The sequence below is a fragment of the Sciurus vulgaris genome (genome assembly GCF_902686455.1).
Source record: "Sciurus vulgaris genome assembly, chromosome: 4".
Taxonomy (NCBI): Eukaryota; Metazoa; Chordata; class Mammalia; order Rodentia; family Sciuridae; genus Sciurus; species Sciurus vulgaris.
The window spans coordinates 25,834,866-25,855,851 of NC_136464.1; the positions used below are offsets into that span (position 1 = coordinate 25,834,866).

The following is a 20,986-nucleotide window of genomic DNA, read 5'->3' on the forward strand; positions in this document are numbered from 1 at the left end:
TCTGAAGACAGAGGTGGGTTGTTGGGACTTGACTGAGGCCCAGGGAAGAGGGGATCAGATGAACACAGATAAGGGGTGTGTTGGTGGGTGGGGCTTCCAGTGGGAACACAAAGCTCAGGGGTACTGAGAGGGACAAACCTGAATGAAAGAGCAAAAGCTTTGAGTCAGCAGACCCAGGTTCAAACACCAGAGCTGTAGCTGTGGCAAGTCACCAAGCCCCTCGGAGCTGCAGTGTGCTCTGCTCAGGGGTTGTTACAAGACCTGCTTCTCAGGACTGTGATGAGGATAAAGGGAAGTAGTTCTTAGGGAGGGATTTGAGGCCACAGGGAGCAAACACATCAACACAGTCCCTTTCCCTTCATTCCTGCACGTGGACAAGCCAGGCAAGGTTTGCTTGTCACTCAGCAGTTCTCCCACAGCCTCGAAGAGCTGACAGGGGCCATGTGGCCTGACCTTAGGTCTCCCTCCTTTGGCTCTCCTGCATGACTCTTCAGCCTCAGCTTACACAGCCCCGCAGATGGGGCGCTCATTACCACTTCTGGGGACAGGCTGGGCAGCATCCTTCAGAAATCTGCCTCCTCCTAATTTCCACTCACCGCCAGGCTCTGCTCTCAGGGCCTCAGAGGATCCCTAGACTCCTGAATTCCACTGTCCACTGTCAAGAGACGTGAAGCGGTTCCAGGATTGAGCCCAACTACGGACAGAAGAGCCACATGGGGGTGGTTTCTTCAGTCAGCCGCAGGCGGCTCCAAAGAAGGGCCAGAGTTGGGTGGGGGCCCTGGTATTTCCTATCCTTGGAGAGACCATCCTGTCTGATGGCACCTCTCCCAGGGACCTAACGGTCCTTCCAGTAGTTTCTGCCTGGTAGGGTCGGGAGGTGGGGGTGTCAAGTAAGGGGGGTGCTTTTGAAATCGGCACGCAGGGCAGACCCAGGCCGGAGCCCCTGCCTGGCGCCTGCCGAGACCCTCCCCAGCCGCCCCATCCCGCCCCGTGTGGAGCGCCGGGTGGTGTAGGACAGCCACCAGAGCGGCGGAGCGGCGCTGGTCGGGGCAGCAGCTGAACAGGCGCCTCCACTTCCTCCCCGCCCGCTCGCACCGCCCTCGCGCCCGCCCTCTCCTGGCGCGGGGAGGCTCTTTTTCCATTCGCTGCTGCGCGTGTCCCATCCCACTGTTTTCCTTCTCTCTTTTCTGGAGTTAAATTTGTCTGTAGATGCTTGAGATCTGCCTGTAGACGCCCAGAGTTAAATTGTCTGCAGACGCCAGTCCCAGGCCCTCTGGTCTCAAACTTCTAGCTCCCGCGCAGAAGCAAAGCGGGAGGGAGCCCTGAGCGGCCGGCAGAGACACTTTGGGTGCGGCAGCTCCTGCCAGCCGCCTGTCCTGGGGCCCATGCTTGCCTCAAGTCTCCCACGCCTGCACCCCGACTCTGAGAGTCCTGCCCTGAGGAGGCCAAGGCCACCGGTGCTTGCAGCCAGCCCCAGGTAAGGAGGGGCCCCTCCCTGGGTGTGCCAGGTGTAAGAGGAGCAAGGCAGGGCTTCTCTCAGGTGGCCCAGGGACTGTCCCAGGGAGCATGTGTGGTCCCCCCTTCCCCAGCCATCTTCACTGATGCTGGAAGGAGGTCGCACTCCTACTGCAAGTAGCCTGTCCCAGCCCAGCAGTCTCAGCAGACAGCCTGATTCACCCTCTACTCATCACCCACCCTGTCCAGACTTCTTATGCCCAACTTGGGGTGGATTTACATTTAGACTCTGGGCCCCACAGGGAGCTAATGATTTCTACCCTCGAAATCAAGAGGGAAGAAGAGAGAGATGGGCTGCCATTCGTTCACCAATCCACAGCAATAGGACATAGTCCTTTCCCAGGCAGTTATCCAACTACCGGAGCCCCTGGGCTCTGAGTTAGAGTCAGATTTCTCCTCCTCCTCTTCTTCCTGGAGCCCACATGGTCACATGGCCCTGCCTGGGCCCATCTGGCAGACTTGGCAGAGGCTGGGACAGGCAGCCGTGGAGTGAGGAGCGAGGGCCTCCCCACCTCTGCCTGCTGCGCACCCCTCCAACTCCCTGGCTTCCTCTAGCCTGGGGAGTTTTGTTTTTCAGCCTCCTGATGGGGAGATCTTGGCCACACCCTGGCTTGTCTCTCAGGGTGCGTGGGTGGAGCTTGAGAAGGGAATTGGGGCCAAACTGCAGAAGCCTGAGGCCAGGGCCACTTCCTGGCAGGTTGCCAGCCCTGCTGCAGCCCAGACCCAGCAGAGCAGCCTCCGGAAGGGCTGGTGGGCCCGATTCAGCCTTGCTTCATCAAGGCTTCCTCCTGCTGGCAGGCGGGCAGGTCCCAGGCCCAGGGCTTGGTGGAGCGGGGCTGCTTAGGGCAGGGGTCACAAGCAAGGTCAGCAGGAGCTAGAAAGTAGAGGACTAACAGCCCAGTCAGGACAACCACTACAGATTTGATAGCCTCTAAATGTCCAGGGTCACTCAGTCTGGGACATTCATGCTACCTGAAATCCCAGAGGGAAAGCATTCCATATCCCCTAACATCACAGGGCCATTCCTAACCCCTATCCTGGAGGTGGTGGTCGTGGCAAAAATACAAGTATTTGACCAGACAGACCTTGACTCTCAGCTGTCACTTACCGGTGACCCTGCCAGTGGCTCACCCTCGGGAAGCCTCACCTTCTCTGTGTACAAGGAGACAGAAGAGCTCAATAAGGAATTATGGGGATGGACACAGAGAGATGGAGAGCACCTGACATATGGCAAGGACTCAGCACAAAGGCCACCATCATCTCCACAGGCCCAGGTTCCTTCCTTTCTCACTAGCCTGGCCACAGCAGCATCCTCGTCCGCCCCCACACACCTGCCATGTTCACAGGCAAATGTTTATCAGTCATCTCCTGTTCTGCAGGAAGCTCACCAGCCACTGCAGCCAATAAAATGGTACAACCATGCCCTGCCTCCGGGTGTCCTCGAGCCTGCACACCTTCCTAATCCCACCTGGAACCATCAGTCGGATCCCCTTCTGCCTCCTCTGCTCCACTCTATCTCCAGCCAACCAGTCACCATGGCAGCCCTAATTGCAGAGAACTTTCGCTTCCTGTCACTCTTTTTTAAGAGCAAGGATGTGATGATTTTCAATGGGCTGGTAGCACTGGGCACAGTGGGCAGCCAGGAGCTGTTCTCTGTGGTGGCCTTCCACTGTCCCTGCTCACCAGCCCGGAACTACTTGTATGGGCTGACAGCCATCGGAGTGCCTGCTTTGGCACTGTTCCTCATTGGTGTCATCCTCAACAACCACACTTGGAACCTAGTTGCTGAGTGCCAGTATCGGAGGACCAAGAACTGTTCAGCTGCCCCCAACTTCCTCCTTCTAAGTTCCATCCTTGGCCGTGCAGCCGTGGCCCCCATCACCTGGTCTGTCATCTCCCTACTGCGAGGGGAGGCCTATGTCTGTGCTCTCAGCGAGTTTGTGGACCCCTCCTCACTCACAGCTGGGGAAGAGGGCTTCCCACTAGCCCATGCCACCGAGATCCTGGCCAGGTTCCCTTGTGGGGAGGGCCCTGCCAACCTGTCAGGCTTCCGGGAAGAGGTCAGCCGCAGGCTCAAGTATGAGTCCCAGGTAAGGAGCTGTGCCACAGGCAGCTCTTCCTTCCCTACTAGGTGGTGGCTGGTGGGGAGGTGCTGGATGAGGAGTCAGTCCTCAGGAACTAAGATTTCCAAGAAAGTACTAGATTACTAGTATTAGGCATCAGAGCTGGTTAACCTGTGTGTAGTGTTTGGTGGGACAAGGGTCAATTTCAGTTTCAACTTAAGATTTGGTTTTGTTTTTGGTGCTGGGGATTGAAGCCAGGGCCTCACCCATGCTAAGTACGCTCTACCACTGAGTTGTACCCCAGCCCTGAGAGAGTTTTAAACAATGAAGGAATATTCTCCTGTCTCAGACTGAGCTTTGATCCCAGTCACGTATAGGTCTTTTATCTTAGCCAGAGTGTGCATGGTCCTGTAAGTCATCTCAGCAGCATTTGCTGTGGGCTATGAACTGAGAGTGAAGTGTGGCTGGTTGAGATAATCGCATTCCTGTCCCAGAAGGCGTATGCTCAGCACTCAGATCAGACTCACGTGTTGCTGATGTAAGGGGTCTCTTGGGACAGGACAGGGCATTGAGTCAGGAAGAAGCAGTTGCTGCCTGATCCCAGCCACAGCTTTTGCTGCATTTCGGAGGAGAGAAAATTGGTCAGGAGAGTGGGGACAAGAGAATGGGCAAAAACAACAAATCTGAGCTGAAATTATTAACTTGGAGAAGCAGAGGTCAGGGTGACAGGAAGGAGTACTAGATTCTTGAAGAAGTCTGCTCTCAGAAATGTAAGAAATGTAAGTAAACAGGGCTGGGGATAATATCTCAGTACAGAGTGCTTGCCTCGCATGCACAAGGCCCTGGGTTTAAGCCCCAGCACCACCACCAAAAAAAAAAAAAAAAAAGAAACCTAAGTAAATAAAGAAACACAGACTATCAACAAGGAAAAAAAAAAAAAGGATGCTGATCAAATACCCACAGATCTCTGTACAGTCGGTCTTGACAGTCCTTGCCAACATAAGTTTGGACAGCTTTACAGTCAAGCATTCATGATCAGCACATGGGTGATCTCAAACCAAGGCATTTAGTGATCCAAGATGAATCAGGCCATGAAGGACTCAGGAAGGCAAGATTATTCCCATAGGGGCCTTTGAAAATTTCCTGGAGATGACACCTGACTAAACCTGGCAGTTAAGAGTTTGTTAGGTATGTGTGTGCGTGCACCTGTGCTGGGGTTCAAACCCAGGGCTTCACACATCTACCACTGAGCTACACTCCCAGCCCATGAACTGGATTTTGATTAGGCAAAATGATGGAAGGGCACCTTAGGGCTTGAAGAGGTAGCAGAAAATACAAGGGGCACAGCTTACAAACAGGGAAGGTGCACAAGTTAAAGTAAGGGAAAGAAGAGGAAGAACAGGCCTGTTTCCTGCCTCCCTGCAGAAGCAGAATCTGTTCCTTCCACTACTCTTGGGGTGGGCAGGGACCCAGGTCAGCTCCCTACCCTTCCTGAATTCTGCCCATTCTTTGGCCAGCTCTTTGGGTGGCTGCTCATCGGTGTGGTGGCCATTATGGTGTTCCTGACCAAGTGCCTCAAGCATTACTGCTCACCACTCAGCTACCGCCAGGAGGCCTACTGGGCACAGTACCGCACCAACGAAGACCAGCTGTTCCAGCGCACGGCAGAGGTGCACTCCCGGGTGCTCGCAGCCAACAACGTGCGCCGTTTCTTTGGCTTTGTGGCACTCAACAAGGATGATGAGGAGCTGGTCGCCAAATTCCCGGTGGAAGGCACACAGCCACGGCCACAGTGGAACGCCATCACTGGTGTCTATCTATACCGTGAGAACCAGGGCCTCCCGCTCTACAGTCGCCTGCACAAGTGGGCCCAGGGTCTAGCTGGCAATGGCACGGCCCCTGACAACGTGGAGATGGCCTTGCTAGCCTCCTAAGAGCCTGCTTGCCTCGCTCTTTGCAAATGGTACCACTTGGTTCCAAACTGAACTCTACTGCCCCACTATGCACTCAAATCAGTACCAGAAGGGAGTTTTTTTTAAAACCACAGCTTCTTGACCAAACAGGTCAGGGAAGAGGACACACTTCCAGTGGACACTGTGGTCAGCTCTGAAAGGAGGGCTCTTAGGTCTGAAGCCTCTCTCCTGTTGCCATTAGCCTACTGGTTTGTGGCTTTGTGGAAAAAAAAGAGTCTTTTCCAGACTTGGTCCCTAATTAATGATGACACAGGTTTTCTTCTGACAGGTGGGACTCTGAGCTGAGAAGCCTCAGCCACAAGAGCCAGGTGACTGAAACTCCCTGCAGGCTCCTTGTATAATACATTGTGCAGTTAATTTGTGCCTAACTGCAAAGGGACATTTGAGCTCAGTGGTGCCCGGCTGGGATGCTATCCTCTGTTGTATGCCTCTGGCATGATTTTATATATTTAAATTTTTAATAAATCTTTTCTTACTATAAAGGACTAACTCGGTATCTGTGTGATCAAATGGGCATGGTCACACACACAGGCCCAAATCCCATGCTCTGTGGGAGTGAAGGGGACAGGACTAAAAGGAAGCACAGGAGGGTAAGCAGCTTGGGAGGACCAGGTGGCCAAGCAGGGATGGTCCTGGGACTGAATTTTCGGTAACTGAATTCAGTTTTCTGATTTGATCTGGGTCAGACAGGGTATGGCCTTTCTCAGAGGGAAGCTCAGTTGGAAATTTCTAAGAGTCAGAAGATCCTGTCCTTGACAGGACAGATGCAGCCCTGAATCTCAGTGGTAATGTCCAAGAACCAGCCCTCCCCAACGTCTCCCTCCAGCCTCACTCTGGTTACCTCCACGACCTGTAAAACCTTTTGATGCTCTCCTTCACCCCTGTCCTGCTTCCCGGCATACAACTCAGTCATTTCCCAGGGAAAAAACTCTCAAGACATTCAAGGCTCTGTCAGAGAAAACTTTTAATGAGGAAGGAAAGGAAGGAAGAAAAGAAAAGGGGCTTCAACAACTAGTAAGGACTGTTAGTCTCCCAGAACTCTGGGAGGTACCAGCTTGGGAGAGGTGGGGTCACCTGGCCACAGTGGGCCTAGGGCTGTGTTACCAGGTGGGTTAAGTCAACACTTCCAGCTTTCCTCAGCAGCCTAGGTTCTTTGATTTTTCCCTCCTAGGATCTGTTTTTGTCCTCCTGTCCCAGTTTCACAGCTTCCATTAAAGGGCAGGAGGTACTAGCTAGCCTGAGGCAATGCCCAAACTCCAAGGCTACTGGAGAGGGCCTCCTTCCTAGAACCTACTGACCCCTCTGGCTGGACTGAGAGGCTGCCAGGAACAGAGCAGGATCTGACCATGAGACCCAAGAGTTGGGCTTTCTACTGTTGGTCCCCAGGGAGCTCTCCTGAAGGCTGGACTCTTGGTTTCTCTGGGAGCCCCAAAACCTGCTGCCTCTAATCACTGAGCAGTCTCAAAAAAGATGACATAAATCAATCATAAAACAGAACAAGAAAAGAGAAATTAAACTTCAAAGGCCAGAGAATATGGTTCAGTGGTGCCTGCCTAGCATGTGCAATGCCTTGAGTTTGATCTCTAGCACTGCAAAAAATAATAATAAATATACATTTTTAAAAAGGGAGGGGGACCTCCAATTCTTTTTTCATCCAGGATTACCCCAAGGATGCTGCAGAAAAAGCTGCACTTAAATAGAATCCTCAGGCAACATTTGCAAGTGCCCAGGTGCCTAAGGTGGGGCTGGGCTGGCCCACTGCTGAGTGTCCAGTGGAGTCAGACAACCACTAATCGTCCAGCACTGAACTCTTGGCCTCCACATATTCCAGGGCCTTCACCTTGACTGCCTGGACGTCCTTCTCAGTGCCATGTTGCTTTTCATAGTCCAGATAGCGCTTGAAAAAGAACTTCATTCTCTTGGGGGCCAGGCTCAGATGAATGACCCGCTCAAAGATGTCCCTGTAAGGAAAAATGGAAGCAAATGCCTCATGGTCCCCGTCATATGACTCGTAGCTGGTGGTCACCCACCTGCTCTCAGGCTGCAGGCCCTCTGTCATCCAGCACTCCCACTTTCAACTTAGCATTAAGAACTCCTGTGATAACCTGAGGTGACACCACACCCTCATTTTCCAAATGAACAAGTACTCAGAGATGCTACAGGACTTACTTGCTTCAAGTCACACAATCAGAGAGAATAAGGCTACTGGAATAGGGACCACAATGAAACATAGATCCATGAGAGAACCAATGCTTAAAACTCATGAAGGACTTGAATGAGGCACTTGTTCTTTCTAGACCTTAGTGTACCTACCTTGTAGGGATGCTAGGGTACAAAAGTAAGATCCCACTTGTGAAAGTTCTGCCCAGTGAGTCAGGCATAGTGTTAACTGTGATGGAAACCCAAGGTTCCTGACTCTTAAGCCAGGGACCAGGCCACTTCCTGCCAAAGGCTACAGACACATATCAGAGGCTGGCCTTCGAGGCTAGAAAACTGAATGCCACTGGGCTTGCAAAGTCATGTCAAAGCTATTTTTCTATATTGTAAGAGAACTGGAAGCTGCTATGGGGCTAAAAACTCATCAGCGTGGCCAACACCCCATTTCCATCCCCACCCAGATCAATCCCAGTGTGTCTTCCCCTCTCACCGGACTTCCTTTTGGCTGCCATGCTTGATGGTCATGTCAATGTAGACTGACCAGACATCTGTGCGTTTTGGGTAGGTGCTCAGTGTGTTTTCAAACATGGCTTTGGCTCGCTCTGCATCCCCTAGCTGGAACTCCAGCTGGGCAAACTTGGCAATCACATCCACATCTGTGGAGAGAGGAGAGCTCAGACATGTGGTAAGCTGACAGACCCCTCCACTGAACACTGAATGTGCTGCAGGGACAGAGTGAGCCTAATTCCACTCTTGGGTCAACACCTAGGTTACAAGAGCAACAAAGAGGAAAAAGGACAGTGGGGTGGATTTAGAGCCAAATACACAACAAATGGGCACTACAGGATAGGCGGGGGTATGTGGTCCCAGGGGCAACAAAATAAATGCTAATTACTTTTTGATCCTCCATTTTTTGGGTTTAGCATTTGAAATGTAAGAAATATCACTGTATTCACGAGCAAATAAACAGATAGCTCTACACCCTCCACAAGGCTTTCCTCAGTGAAAAGTTACCACCCTGGATAAGAAGATGCCAATACCTATTGCCAGATATCAGAGTCTAGTATGTTCAAGAACTGGGAACAAGCACTCACGCTCCTTGGTAGGCAAGCACCCAAGGGCCCGCTGCAGCACTCGGTGACTGGCCCCAGCCTGGCTCCTCCGCAAAAGAAAGGCACCATATTTAATCCAGACAGCTTTCTCCTGCCGGAAACGCTTCAGCATCCGGTTGTACAACTCACCAGCTTCCTATGGGAAAGAAAACATAAGCTGAGGAGTGTGGTATTTCACAGGGACAACAACAAAGACAGGCTGCAGTGCTCATGAGAATCAAGACGGGTTCACTGATGCCAAGTTCCACACACAGGCCTATCTCTAGAGGCCGCAGGAGAGGTGGGGTGTGCAGTGGCACAAAAGGATGGGAGTTTCCCTATTCCTCCAGCACACTTCAGGCAGCTCCTGGATTAGAAGAGAGAATTTAAGAATGACAGGGGAAAAGGAGGAGAAGGGCACAACAGGACAGAGTGCCACCTTGTCATAATGCCTCACTCGAGGCCAAGGCTCACACACCAGCATCTGCCTCCACTTCCTAAGCCATCACTTCCTTGACCTCAGTTTCCCAAAGCGGGAAGAGAGGACTCCTGTCAGCTGCAAGATGAGGAAGTCAGGGCCCAGGAATCAGGCAGTGAGCCTGGGGAGGATGGGACCTAGAATCCAGTTTCTTCCCTGAGGGTACTGGCCTAGCACCTCCAGGAGAGCCCTTCTGAGAGGCTCAGGGCCCTCTGCAGCTGGCCATCTGGCAAGGCCTCTTACCTGGAACTTCTCAGACTTGGTGTAGATGTCAGCCAGGTGGAGGAAGACCTTGAGAGGCTCATTGTACTGCACAGCCCGTTCGAAGACCTTGGTCAGGGACTCCTGAGAGCCATACATGTTTTCTAGGTTCAGCAGGGCCACCCACACGTTCAGCTTCTCCTGCTCCTCTCTGGAGGAACAGCAGGCAGCACGTAAGCCCAAAGAGCCCCCCAGTTCCATCTGGGATGTTGATGACCCACTTTCTCTTCCTAAGCTCCATCCATGTCCTCAGGTCCCACCCCCTGGAGCAAATACAGAGAGGCCTCATCCCCACTGCAGCCTGCATCAGGCACCTGTGCCCCTACCCAACTGCCACAACTAAAGCTCCCCGGGCTTCTGCCACCACTATTGGAAGGAAGCCTCCAGGTCACAAACTGGCCTGAGGTTTGGGCTAGAAGCACTCTTGGGTCTGATTCTCTCCCCAAAGGAAGTGAAACAAGGATAGTTGTTCTTCTTCACTAGGCTTCAGAAAACAACTCTACAGCCTGGAAAATGGCCACCTGGGTTTTTACCCAGGTATATGCAGAGTTGTGTTTCCCCATTCTACTTCTGCTCCAAACTGGGTACCTAATTTAAGTGTGGAGAGTCTAATGTCACCTGTAGCTATTTCGGTGAAGAGAACATAAAATATAAATGAGCAGATCTGTTTCAAAGATGGCCACACCTATAAGAGAAAGCCCAGGAATCAATGAGTCCTGACACAGCCACCCAAAACTGTTAGCCTGTCAGGGAAGAAATGTCCTGTGGTGGCAAACTCTGCAGTCAGAACTTGGGCAATATAAGGCTCCCTGACTGAAGACTCCTCCCCACAGTGAAGAAGTCAAAGCCCAGACCTGAAGGAGATGGTCTTCAGGGCTCTCTCTGCCACGGCCCGAGCCTTCTCGATCTCTGTGGCCTGCAGGTGGAAGGCCATGTACTGCAGCCACAGGATGGAGCTGTTGGGGGAGCTTAGTACTAGTCGATCAAAGTCATCTGCTGATTCCGGTTGCCGTCCAGGATCCATGAGAGCCTGCTCAATGCGGGACAGCTCTTTCTCTACCTTCTGCTTTTCCAATTCCCTTTCCTTCTTGCTTTTCTTTTTCTGCTATGGAAAACAGAAAAGTGAGTGAGTCACATACTCCTTGAATCCGAGGGGAGGTGCATGGTGGAAGCCATGAGTTTCCAGGGCAGTGCACCACTCTATAAATACCATGTGGCCTGAGACTGGTGCCATCCCCCACCATCCCCACCCAGGAAGAATACCCAGGCTAGGACAGGCCACAGGAGTCTGATACCAACGGGTCTCTTCTAGAAGGACAAAGTCCTGGAAAATACAGCACCGTGGCTTGATGTGGCTTCTCGTCTTCCTCGCTGTCTGAGCTCTCCCCTCGAGGTGGCAAGGCTGGGGTCAGAGAGTCGAGTCCAACGTCCCAAACAAAGCCTGAAGTAAGCTGCAGCCGGGGCACATCTGCGGGCTTGGTCAGCCTCCCCTGGAAGATCACAAGTGTGAGCAAAGCACTTGGCTCCAGCAGCTCCATTCTTCTAGCCCTCTGGGAGAAACAGACTCCTGCCATGCCAGAGACCCTCCCTGGCCTCCCAGCCAAGTGACCCAGCCCACTGACATTGAAGCTTTCTTTGTAAATCAAAGCAACAAATTTATAAAACATTGGTGTAAAACAACAGTACACCTGGGACAGAGACAGGACCAAAATTCTGCGGAGGTGGGGGTGCAAACACCTGATGCCTAGAAACCCTGCTGGGAACCCCAAGCCCCTTCTCTCAGCTCAAGCACCACTGCTCCACTTTCCCAGAGCAGAACAGGTTCAGAGAGGTCCAGTCTCCTCTTCGTCTGCCCACCCCTGTAATGTCATTAAGTGCCACTCAATGTGTATTAAGGTTGATTTTATGCAGCCCACCCATGGGTTAACAGATCCCACCCTACCTGATGACCAGGTGAGGAAACCCGCAGCATTCCCCCACCCCTTTGTATTTTACAGGAAAACAAGAGGTAAAGGAGGACAGGGCCTGAGGCAGCCTGGCTCTTTGCGAGGAAGCCAAGGAACCTCCCTCCCCGCATCATTTCCCTGCACCGGGTGTTGGCCTTCACCTTGGGCAGCAGCTTCATCTCTTCTACCTCCTCTTCTCCTTCCCGATAATACACTTCCACGCCACTGTCATCCTCCTCCGTCAGACCAGTCTTCTTTTGCCTCTTATTTGCTCTTTCCTGAGATGTCAGGAGGGAAAACGGGAAAATGCCCAGGTGTCTCCTCTGACACCCAGCTGAACGTTGTCCCTCTGCTCCCCAACCACCCTGTGTCTGGCCCCGCAGGCTATCCTCACTCCAAGAGAAACCTGGGCAGCTGTGGCTGGCTCTTCAAATGCTCCTTTATTCCCTGAGGAGAGGTGCAGTCCTCCCGGGGACTTACCAGGTCACTCCCAGATTCCCGACGCTCCCGCTTGTCCTGCCTCTTAACTTGTGGCCTCTGGGGCTCCCTCTTCTCCTTGCTGGGCACCTTCACCGCCTCCTGCCCCCTCTGGCTCTTCTTCTCTTTCCTTTTCTGATTCTTCTCCTTCTTTTCTCCTTTTTGGTCTTGCTCTTCAGAATCTACTCTCCTTTCCTTTTGCTTCAGAAGTGGCAGTTCCGGGGCAGCAGAAAACACATCAGGCTTGCCAGTGTCTCTCGGGAGGAGTGACAGCTCTACCAGGTTCTTCTGGTGGTTCAGGCTATGGCAGGGAGAGAGTGAGGGCAGAAAGGGAGGACAGCAAAAAGGCACTCCGGCTGTTTCTCCTCACCAGCCCCGGCTCCAGGCCCTGCCCCGCTTGCTGTGGGAATACACTCAGTATTCTCAGAATGAGTGCATGTTGTACTATGCTTAGTAGAAAAATTCAGGGGCCAGTTGTGATGCCCCCTGCTCTATTCCCAATAATAGGGGCCACATCTGTTCAGGAGATTGAAGCTGGAACTTGGGCAGAAGGCCCTAAGCAAATGCCTTTTACTCATCTGAACATGACGAGCACTCCAACACAGGCCATTATGGTTTTTTTTGTTTGTTTGTTTGTTTTGTTATTAGAGATTGAACCCAGGAATGCTCTACCACTATCATCCCCAGCCCTTTTTATTTCACTTTGAGATAGGGTCTCACTAAATTGTCTGGGCTGGCCTTGAACTTGTGGTCCTCCTTCCTCAGCCTCTGGAGTCGTTGCAATTACAGGTGTGCACCACCACACCCAGTCAAGCCACTATTATTATATTTATTTAGTTGTAGATGGACACATGCAAGCGCTCTACCACTGAACCACAACCCCAGCCCCAAGCCATTATATTAAACATCTGCCTGGAAATCTGCACCCAGAGAAAGGGGGATGATTTCTATCATGAAGGACACAGAGGTGGTGTGGAAGAGAAGGCATCTACCTTAGGACTTTGGCAGTGAGCAGTTTTCCTTCTGGCAGGTATTTGTTATAAAGGTCCTTGTTGGGCAGGTTGCACTGGGAGATGTGTGAGTCCTGGGCCAAACCCACAACTGAGGGGCCAAGGCTGAAATGAGACAGACAGGTCCTGCAGTCATGCATACAACAGGATCCCAGCCACACTGGTGACTTCATTTTCACAAGGACCCAAGTTATGACAATATTTATAACAGAAGCAAACTTCTGACATTCAGCAAGATGAAGTGGGCTTTGTAAACTAGAAAACATTATCAAGCATGGTCTGAGTCCAAGCCCCAAGGCCCCCTCACTCACCCCAAGAGCACACCGTTTGGCTGGAAGGACCTCACGTATCCCCTCAGGAGTTGCCCTTCCTTAACATCCCGGATGGAATCAATCTCTGGATCTTCTACTTTGCTTTTGGTCTCTGGGTTTGTCCTAAAGGAATAAAAGGTTTACATACATATACCTTTAGCCTCTCATTCCCACCCTCCCCAATACACCTGCAATACTTTGCATATAAGAATACACCTCTGGATCTACTAGTAGGAAATAACCTCCAGAGCCCAGCCTATGTTCTCCTGAAGTCCTGTCAGGCCAGGGCTGTTTGTCTAAGAAAACTGGGAGATGACGACCAAGCCAATATCAAACACTGGCCTTATATACACCATTTCTAACCATAGAGCAAGTGGACTTTCATCCCTTTCATGCCACACTCACGCCCTACCACAGAAACTCTGGAGGCTAATCCATCTCCCCTCTCCTCTTGCCACCCACATTGGATGTCTGAACTTTTCCCTGGGAATCAAGGGCCTGAGCAGACAGGGTTCTTCTAGCAATTTGAATGTCCCCAGCTTTTCTGGATAAGAGGTTCAGGGTATAAAGTAGATGAGCAGACAAGAAAGATGTGAAGTCCAAAGTTCCATGTCAGATACATGTAACCGCCCTTCAGTCCTCTGACTTGAGTCCTCCTCCCTTCCTGTCCCAACAACATGGATACCCACCTAGACGATCGCAGTGACAAAGTCAATACATGGTCTCCAGTGGAGAGGACATAACATCTGGAAGGAGAGCAAAATAGAAGTAAATACTCAACTGGTGGCATCTGTAGAAACACCAAAAGACCTCAGCTTTCTCTCTGCAGAGGTGAACAACAGGCAAAAGCAAGGAGACATGAGACCTGGGTTCAACTTCATTCTGTTGAAAACCTGCTGAGGGATTGTGGATAAGTCACATCACGTCTCCAGACCCCAGTTTACTAGTAAGACAAGTAAAAACAGCACTATCTTGTCTTCTTACCCAAGAAAGGTGTTAGGAAAAAAAAAAGTAAGGATGTAAAAGTCCTTTGGAAGGCTCCAAGAGCCATAATCCTTGTACAGGTGGTCCCTGACTTACAAGGAGTTTAGATTTTTTTTTTTTTTTTAACTTTAAAATAGTATGCAAGCAGTATGCATTCAGTAGAAGCTGTACTTTGAGTTTTGATCTTATCCCAGGCCAGTGATAAGCAGCAGAATGCACTCTTGTGATGTTAGGCAGCAGCAGCCAAGCCCCAGCTTCCAGCCAGTCATGAAATCAGGAGGGAAACAATGGTCTACAGTGCACTGTGTGGCTGAGCTGGATGTTTGGTAGGTGAGGTGTATTCAAATGCACTTTTTCTTTTTTTTTTTTTGGCGGTGGTGGGGATTGAACCCAGGGCCTTATGCTTCCAAGGCAAGCACTCTACCAACTGAGCTATATCCCTAGCCCTCCTATGCATTTTTGACTTACAATATTTTCAACTCGGGGTTGTGGAGATAGCTCAGCTGGTAGAGTGCTTGCCTTGCAAGCACAAGGCCCTGAGTTCGATCCCCAGCACTGCCAAAAATATATATATATTTATATATATTTTATACATATAAAATATATACATATATATAATATATAAATATATATATAAATATAATATATAAATATATAATATATATTTATATAATATATAAATATAAATATAATATATATAATATATAAATGTAAATATATAATAAATATATTATATATATATATTATATAAATATTATATATTATATATTATATATTTATAAATTTATATATGAAATATATATTATATATATAAAATATATATTTTATATATATATATATACATAAAATATATATTTTTCCCCAACTTACAATGGGTTTATTGGGATAAAATCCCTCCTAAGTTGAGGTGTATATGTTAAGAGATGAGACCAGTCCTATATTATTAGATCAAGAGTATCTGATCTTAGGAGAGTGAATGAGAGACAGATTAACCACAAGAGACCACAACCAATCAACCAATCAAAGACCAATCAAAGACCCCAAAACAGCAGTTCAGAGGTGTGGATCAGTGAGGCCTGAGCAGGGGAAGTTTTGAAGAGGAAAGCAGGATTGACTCTTGTGTTTACAAACCATTTCATCCAAAATGGCAATTCGTAATCCTAAATGGTGATTTTAAAGTGTAGAATATTAGAAGTAAAAAATATCTCAGCAATAATACAATCCAATTTTTCCCACATTAGATGTCTACCTTTTATAATAGGCATCAGGGCCCTCAGAGCGGGAAAGGCCTCAACGTTAGGTAAGTAATTTGTTATCCTCATCTACAGATGAAACTACAACTTAATGCTCCTCACCAGTCTGGCTGTCACAAAAAGTATTTAAAATAAATACTTGTTAAATACCCTCATTTTGTAAGCCTCAAGAAACAAACCAGAGAGGATTCTGGAGGTCTCTGGGACTTAAACGCTTTTTTTATTTTCCCAAGCCCTGGTTATTTTGGTGTTATTTACATCTGCTAGGTGGTTGAAAATTTAAGTGGGTACCAGTGGCTGGGACACTTGAGATGGGAGAGGCAATGACTATTTTCCAGTCTCTGCCTCCTGAAGGCACCTATTCTACTCCCAGTCAACTTTATTATATTAAGCTACAATCTGCCTCTTCAACACCTCTCTGTTTCAAGCTATAAAAGAGTCTTAAACTCTAAATGAGGTATGTTCATTTTAGGGCATATAAAATAGTTCATAAAAACCCCTCTAACCCAACCCCAAAAGCCTACTATACTTTTACAGAAAACACCTACAGGTCAATTTTTTCAAATCAAAAATATGCATCAAATAAAAATGAACAAGTGACCTAGACAAGCAAAAGAGAGAATGTAAACAGTCAATAAAATGATCAATATGAAAAATGCAAATTAAAGAAACACTGACTTCTTCAAATTTTTTAAAATATTTTTTTAGTTGTAGATGGACATAATATCTTTCATTTTTTTTCCACTATTTTTTTTTTTTTGCGGTACTGGGGATCGAACTCAGGGCCTTACGCTTGCGAGGCAAGCACTCTACCAGCTGAGCTATTTCCCCAGCCCCACTCTTTCTTTATTTTTATGTGGGACTGAGGATGGAACCCAGTGCCTCACATGTGCAAGGCAAGTACTCTACCACTGAGTTAAAGCCCCAGCCCCTTTTTAAATTTTTGAATGCCTAGTGTCTCCTGTGCTATTTTTGTTGTTGCTGTTGTTATTATCATCATAGTCTTTGCATTGAGATTGATAGCAATGCTTTTTCTTTCCCCGAGACCTCAAATTCTGCTTATCCGATGGCTATGATAAAAATTAAGAATATCTGGGGTTCTGCTGGGTACAGTGGCACGTGACTCTAATTCCAGAGGCTTGGGAAGCTGAGGCAGGAGGATCGTGAGTTCAAAGCCAGCCTCAGCAAAAGTGAGGTGTTAAGCAACTTAGTGAGACCCTGTCTCTAAATAAAATACAAAATAGGGCTGGGGATGTGGTTCAGTGGTCGAGTGCCACTGAGTTCAATCCTCGGTATCAAAACAAAAAAAAAGAATATCCAGGGTTCTGGATACAGTAGCACACACCACACACAGGATTCCACGTTTGAGGACAGCCTGAACCCAGCAACTTAGCAAGACTCTATCTCAAAATAAAAAATAAAAAGGGTTGGAAATGTAGCTCAGTGGTAGAGATCATGCATGCCTGGCATTAGTGAGTTCCTGGATTCAAAACCTGGGAAGGAAGGGAGGAAGAGAATACCCAGTTTCACATCCAGTAGGGATGTGAAAAAGAGTCATAAAATGCATACTGTTAATGTGGATACAAGCTGGCATAATCCTTTCAAAAATTTGCCAAAATGCATAGCAATATTATTTTCACTTCTAAGAATTTATTTCCAAGATATATTTGCCCTACTATCCCAAACATATATACAAAGATAATCACTTCAACATTACTGCTTATTAACAGAGACCGGGTTAGATTTTTTTTTTCTTTTTGGTACTGGGGATTGAACCCAGGGATGCTTAACCACTGAGCCACATCCTGACCCCTTTTTAATGTTTTATTTAAAGACAGGCCTCGCTGAGTTGCTTAGGGCCTTGCTAAGTTGCTAAAGCTGGCTTTGAACTCACGATCCTCCTGCCTCAGCCTCCCAAGCCACTGGATTATAGGTGTGCACCGCTGTGCCTGGCTCTGGTTAGATAAATTTTGATAAGAAACAGGTAATGAATACTAAACAAATATTAAAAATAAGGTAACAGAATAAGGTAGATTTAAATATATTAGCAAGGAAAAGAAGTTGCAAAACAGTATATGAAATTAAACTCTATTACTCTATAAAGGAAAATTATGTCTACATGTATGTTAAAGTGTGGAAGGGTTAGACACCAAAGTGTATAATGGTAAAAACTGGTGGAGATAGAAGTGATAGAAATTTGCATTTTCTATTTTTTTATATACTTTTTTTTTCCAGGACCAAATCATGTATTACTTCTACAAAAGAAAAAAGAAAAATCCACCAATTCCAGAGAGATGAAAAGAGGAAGGAAACACGGCATACCTGACAACTTTCTGGGGAACGAAGTCCTCTAGGGGCGTCTCAGAGTAGGAGTCACTCACGTGAAATATACTGACCTTCCCCACCCTCCCAAAGGGGAAAGAGACAGTCAGCCCCTCATTGGGTGTCACCTTCACCACTCGGCCCATGGCCACTTCTCCTTTCTCAAGCCTGTGAGGACCTGGTGAGAGAAGGAACTGGACTGAGGGAAGAAAACACTGGAATGCTATTCCACCACAGGCTGAGGGAAGTGGACACTGCCCAGACCTGGGCTTCCATGCTGAATAGACCAAAAGGATCATGAAGACCCAGCTCACCACACTATATAGCCAAGAATCCCAGTATCCCTACATGGTGGACAACTCTTTCTGAGGGACTTGCAATAACAACTGTAGGTAAAAGTACTCAGACCGTGGTAAAGTCACACAGCCCAGAGAGAAAAGTTCTAAGAGAAAATCTTCCGAGAACATATCCCACCTGACTTTACCCAGAATGCAATACTGAAGGCATCCTTCAACCTGGGCAATAACTGAGGACCCACTTCCCCTCCCTTCTTCTCCCCTTTCTTGCCCCTTGCTCCCCTTCCCTTCCCTGGCCAAGGCACCACTCCATCCCCACACCTATGAGTGAGAGGCACAAGAAGGCCTTGGAGGAATCTGGGCCAACCACGGTGGCCCTCAAGGCCTGTCCAATCTGGAACTTCTTATCTGGATGTTTCAGAACCTGAAAGGATAAAAAAATTCCTGATGCTTCAAGAAATGCCTGTCATTTATCTAAAACCCTAACATTTAAATTTCTATAGCAAGTATCTCCCAAATCAATTCTTAAATAAGTACAGGGTTCCATGTACCCAATGGGAACACACAACAGACAGTCAAGCTTAGGGAGCCTGGGCCTCTTCTCCAGAGATCTGGTGCACACTGACCTTGAAGCTAAGAGAAGTGAGCAACAAGGGAATTCTCCCCCGGATGTCTGGTGCAATTTCCACCTCAAGCCATTTCTTAACCACATTGTACTGGGGGGAAAAACAGGAGTTATGAGACAAGATAGATACAATCATCCCTTCTTCCCCTACTCTCTCTTAAAACCACAAGGCTAAAAAGGCCTTTATCCTGCACTTTCCCAAGGAATAGGAGTCCAGTCCTCTACCCCATTAGCCGGACCCAACCTCCACTTCTCTCTCACAGGCTTCACCCAGAGCCTACCAGAGCCTTGGCTAGTCTAGCAGAACATAGATCCCTCCTTGGCTTCTCAGCTCAGGCAGATAAGGACATCAGAGATGTCTTCATGCATCAGGACCAATCCCACCAACCTCTCTACCTTGATCCATGATTGGCTGTGCCCACTGATTGTTAATTATCTCCACAGGCCAACATCTTATTATTAAATCAATTTAGATTTGATTCTTCACTGTTTACCATGCTCTGCCCTAAACAAGGTTCAAATCAATACAATAAACCATTTAACAAGAAGCCACTATGCACAGAGCATTATGATAAATAAAAGCCAGATTCTGCCTTCGAGGAAACTGGGGTCTGAGCAGTAAGCTGAAAGAGTATGTAAATAATGGAGCCATAAGGGATACACAGAAAGTACAACACTATAGGAATACTGAGAATGAGTAATCAAGAAAAGTACTCTGTGCTGAACCCTGAAGGGTAGTAGGCAACAGGAAGAGAGTACTCAAGGTATAGAAACCATCATGTGCATAGGAAGAAAAAAGACAGGGAGATTTTCAGAAACGGGTACACAAGGTGCATAAGGTCAGCTCAGGAAGAGCATTATGCTCTATTGAAGGCATACAGGGTTTATGGTTATCTACAGGTAGTAGACAACTAGAGATCAAGCATCAGTGACATGCTCAGATGCTTATGGAAGAGGATCTGGCAACTAAGAGGAGTTATCCCTCAAGGTCAAGGCTGGTTCCATTTTCTAGCTCCAACTAATATGAGTCACACTGATCTCCCCTTTCTGGAATTCCTGTTCCACTTGGGGTTAGAACACATAACCTGGCACCTGATTACACACTGCTTTGCACTACAGGAGAACTTTATGGAAGGCAAGAATATAAACCTAGTGCTACACTTATTTCAAATATTGCCCTATGATCTATTTTTTTTTCCATTTATACAATTAATTATAAACATGGTGAATTGAGAAGTACTTGATAACTGTTTCAAAAAACATAATTTACTTCCCTGATCAGATCAGAAGTTTTCTAGGAACAGAGGTCAAATGTCATCTCCCACAAGCTCAGCATGGTAGCAAACACAGAATCAAATGCCCAGTGCTAATGCCCTCTGTCTCCAGCTTTCACCCTTTTTCCTTCTGAAAGACAGATGACCTCACATTGCAGGGCAGCAATTACTCACTCTCTTTAAGAAGCAAGTCACAGTCTGACCGGCATGGTACTGCTTAATCTTCTCCAGGGGGCTGACAGAAAAAGTGTTAAGAGCAGTGTGGCCATCCTCCTCCAGCTCACTGTTTGCAGAAAGGAAATGAAAAATGTAAAACAAAGGAGCCACAGATTAATTGTAGAGGATTACCCTACTTTTCCCTATCCTCCATGGCTGATTCTCTCCTTAAAAGGAAATCCTCACAATACTGAACCCAGGGCTAATCTTTTCTGTCATTCAATAGGCATGAACCAGTCTATAACAATTTGTATGAACTTAGTTAATAGAACTTTTACTTCTTTCACAGAACTTTAACTTTTGCTTTACAATTTACAGAACAGTGTTCACAAATAATCTCAATGAACTTCACAATAATCTCATAATGAATTATGCAGGGCAGATATTAAACCTGTTGTATGTTACTGAACTAGGAGTTGAAGTCAAGGCTTGTCTCAAAACCAGAACTTGGACCCTCTGCTACACTGCCACTATTCTCTCTTCTTCAATGAAGCAAAAAATGCATGTGATATGAAAGTGACCAGTCCAAAAATCACTTCCCCCCCAAAATAATGAAGTGCTACCCCTGCTTATCTATACAAATAATTTCTTAAAAACAAACAAACCTGAAAAAAAAAAACAACTCATCAATAAAATGGTACCAGTAATGCAAAACATAACTGCAAGTGTTGGTGAATGTAGAAAATGGTCCCTTCCTATACTAAAGCTGCAAAGGCACATATTCTGTGGCCCAC

At 47.8% G+C, this 20,986-nt stretch overlaps 2 protein-coding genes across 7 annotated transcripts in view; one reads left to right on the top strand and one right to left on the bottom strand.

Moving 5' to 3' along the window:
- The first annotated feature begins 1,096 nt into the window (after positions 1 to 1,096).
- Positions 1,097 to 6,514, top strand: CALHM2 (calcium homeostasis modulator family member 2). Its single transcript, XM_079136358.1, has 3 exons — positions 1,097 to 1,477; positions 2,895 to 3,605; positions 5,096 to 6,514. The coding sequence occupies exons 2-3, from the start codon at positions 3,051 to 3,053 to the stop codon at positions 5,510 to 5,512; spliced, it is 972 nt and encodes a 323-aa protein (XP_078992484.1). The 5' UTR covers positions 1,097 to 1,477; positions 2,895 to 3,050; the 3' UTR covers positions 5,513 to 6,514.
- Positions 6,515 to 6,530: 16 nt separating this feature from the next.
- PDCD11 (programmed cell death 11) overlaps positions 6,531 to 20,986 on the bottom strand; it is a 43,666-nt gene continuing 29,210 nt past the window's right edge. For 5 of the 6 annotated variants that reach the window (XM_079136302.1, XM_079136304.1, XM_079136306.1 and 2 more), the window contains 15 exons: positions 20,211 to 20,319; positions 18,764 to 18,853; positions 18,459 to 18,561; positions 17,842 to 18,019; positions 13,972 to 14,028; positions 13,283 to 13,405; positions 12,954 to 13,076; positions 11,965 to 12,262; positions 11,646 to 11,762; positions 10,879 to 11,028; positions 10,393 to 10,643; positions 9,521 to 9,689; positions 8,803 to 8,956; positions 8,199 to 8,364; positions 6,531 to 7,512 (listed from right to left, as the gene is read on the bottom strand). In XM_079136302.1, coding sequence (XP_078992428.1) covers positions 7,341 to 7,512; positions 8,199 to 8,364; positions 8,803 to 8,956; positions 9,521 to 9,689; positions 10,393 to 10,643; positions 10,879 to 11,028; positions 11,646 to 11,762; positions 11,965 to 12,262; positions 12,954 to 13,076; positions 13,283 to 13,405; positions 13,972 to 14,028; positions 17,842 to 18,019; positions 18,459 to 18,561; positions 18,764 to 18,853; positions 20,211 to 20,319 — 2,260 coding nt within the window. In that variant the 3' untranslated portion in view covers positions 6,531 to 7,340. The remainder of the gene's footprint in view (positions 7,513 to 8,198; positions 8,365 to 8,802; positions 8,957 to 9,520; positions 9,690 to 10,392; positions 10,644 to 10,878; positions 11,029 to 11,645; positions 11,763 to 11,964; positions 12,263 to 12,953; positions 13,077 to 13,282; positions 13,406 to 13,971; positions 14,029 to 17,841; positions 18,020 to 18,458; positions 18,562 to 18,763; positions 18,854 to 20,210; positions 20,320 to 20,986) is intronic. The other variant, XM_079136305.1, reaches the window with a different exon arrangement.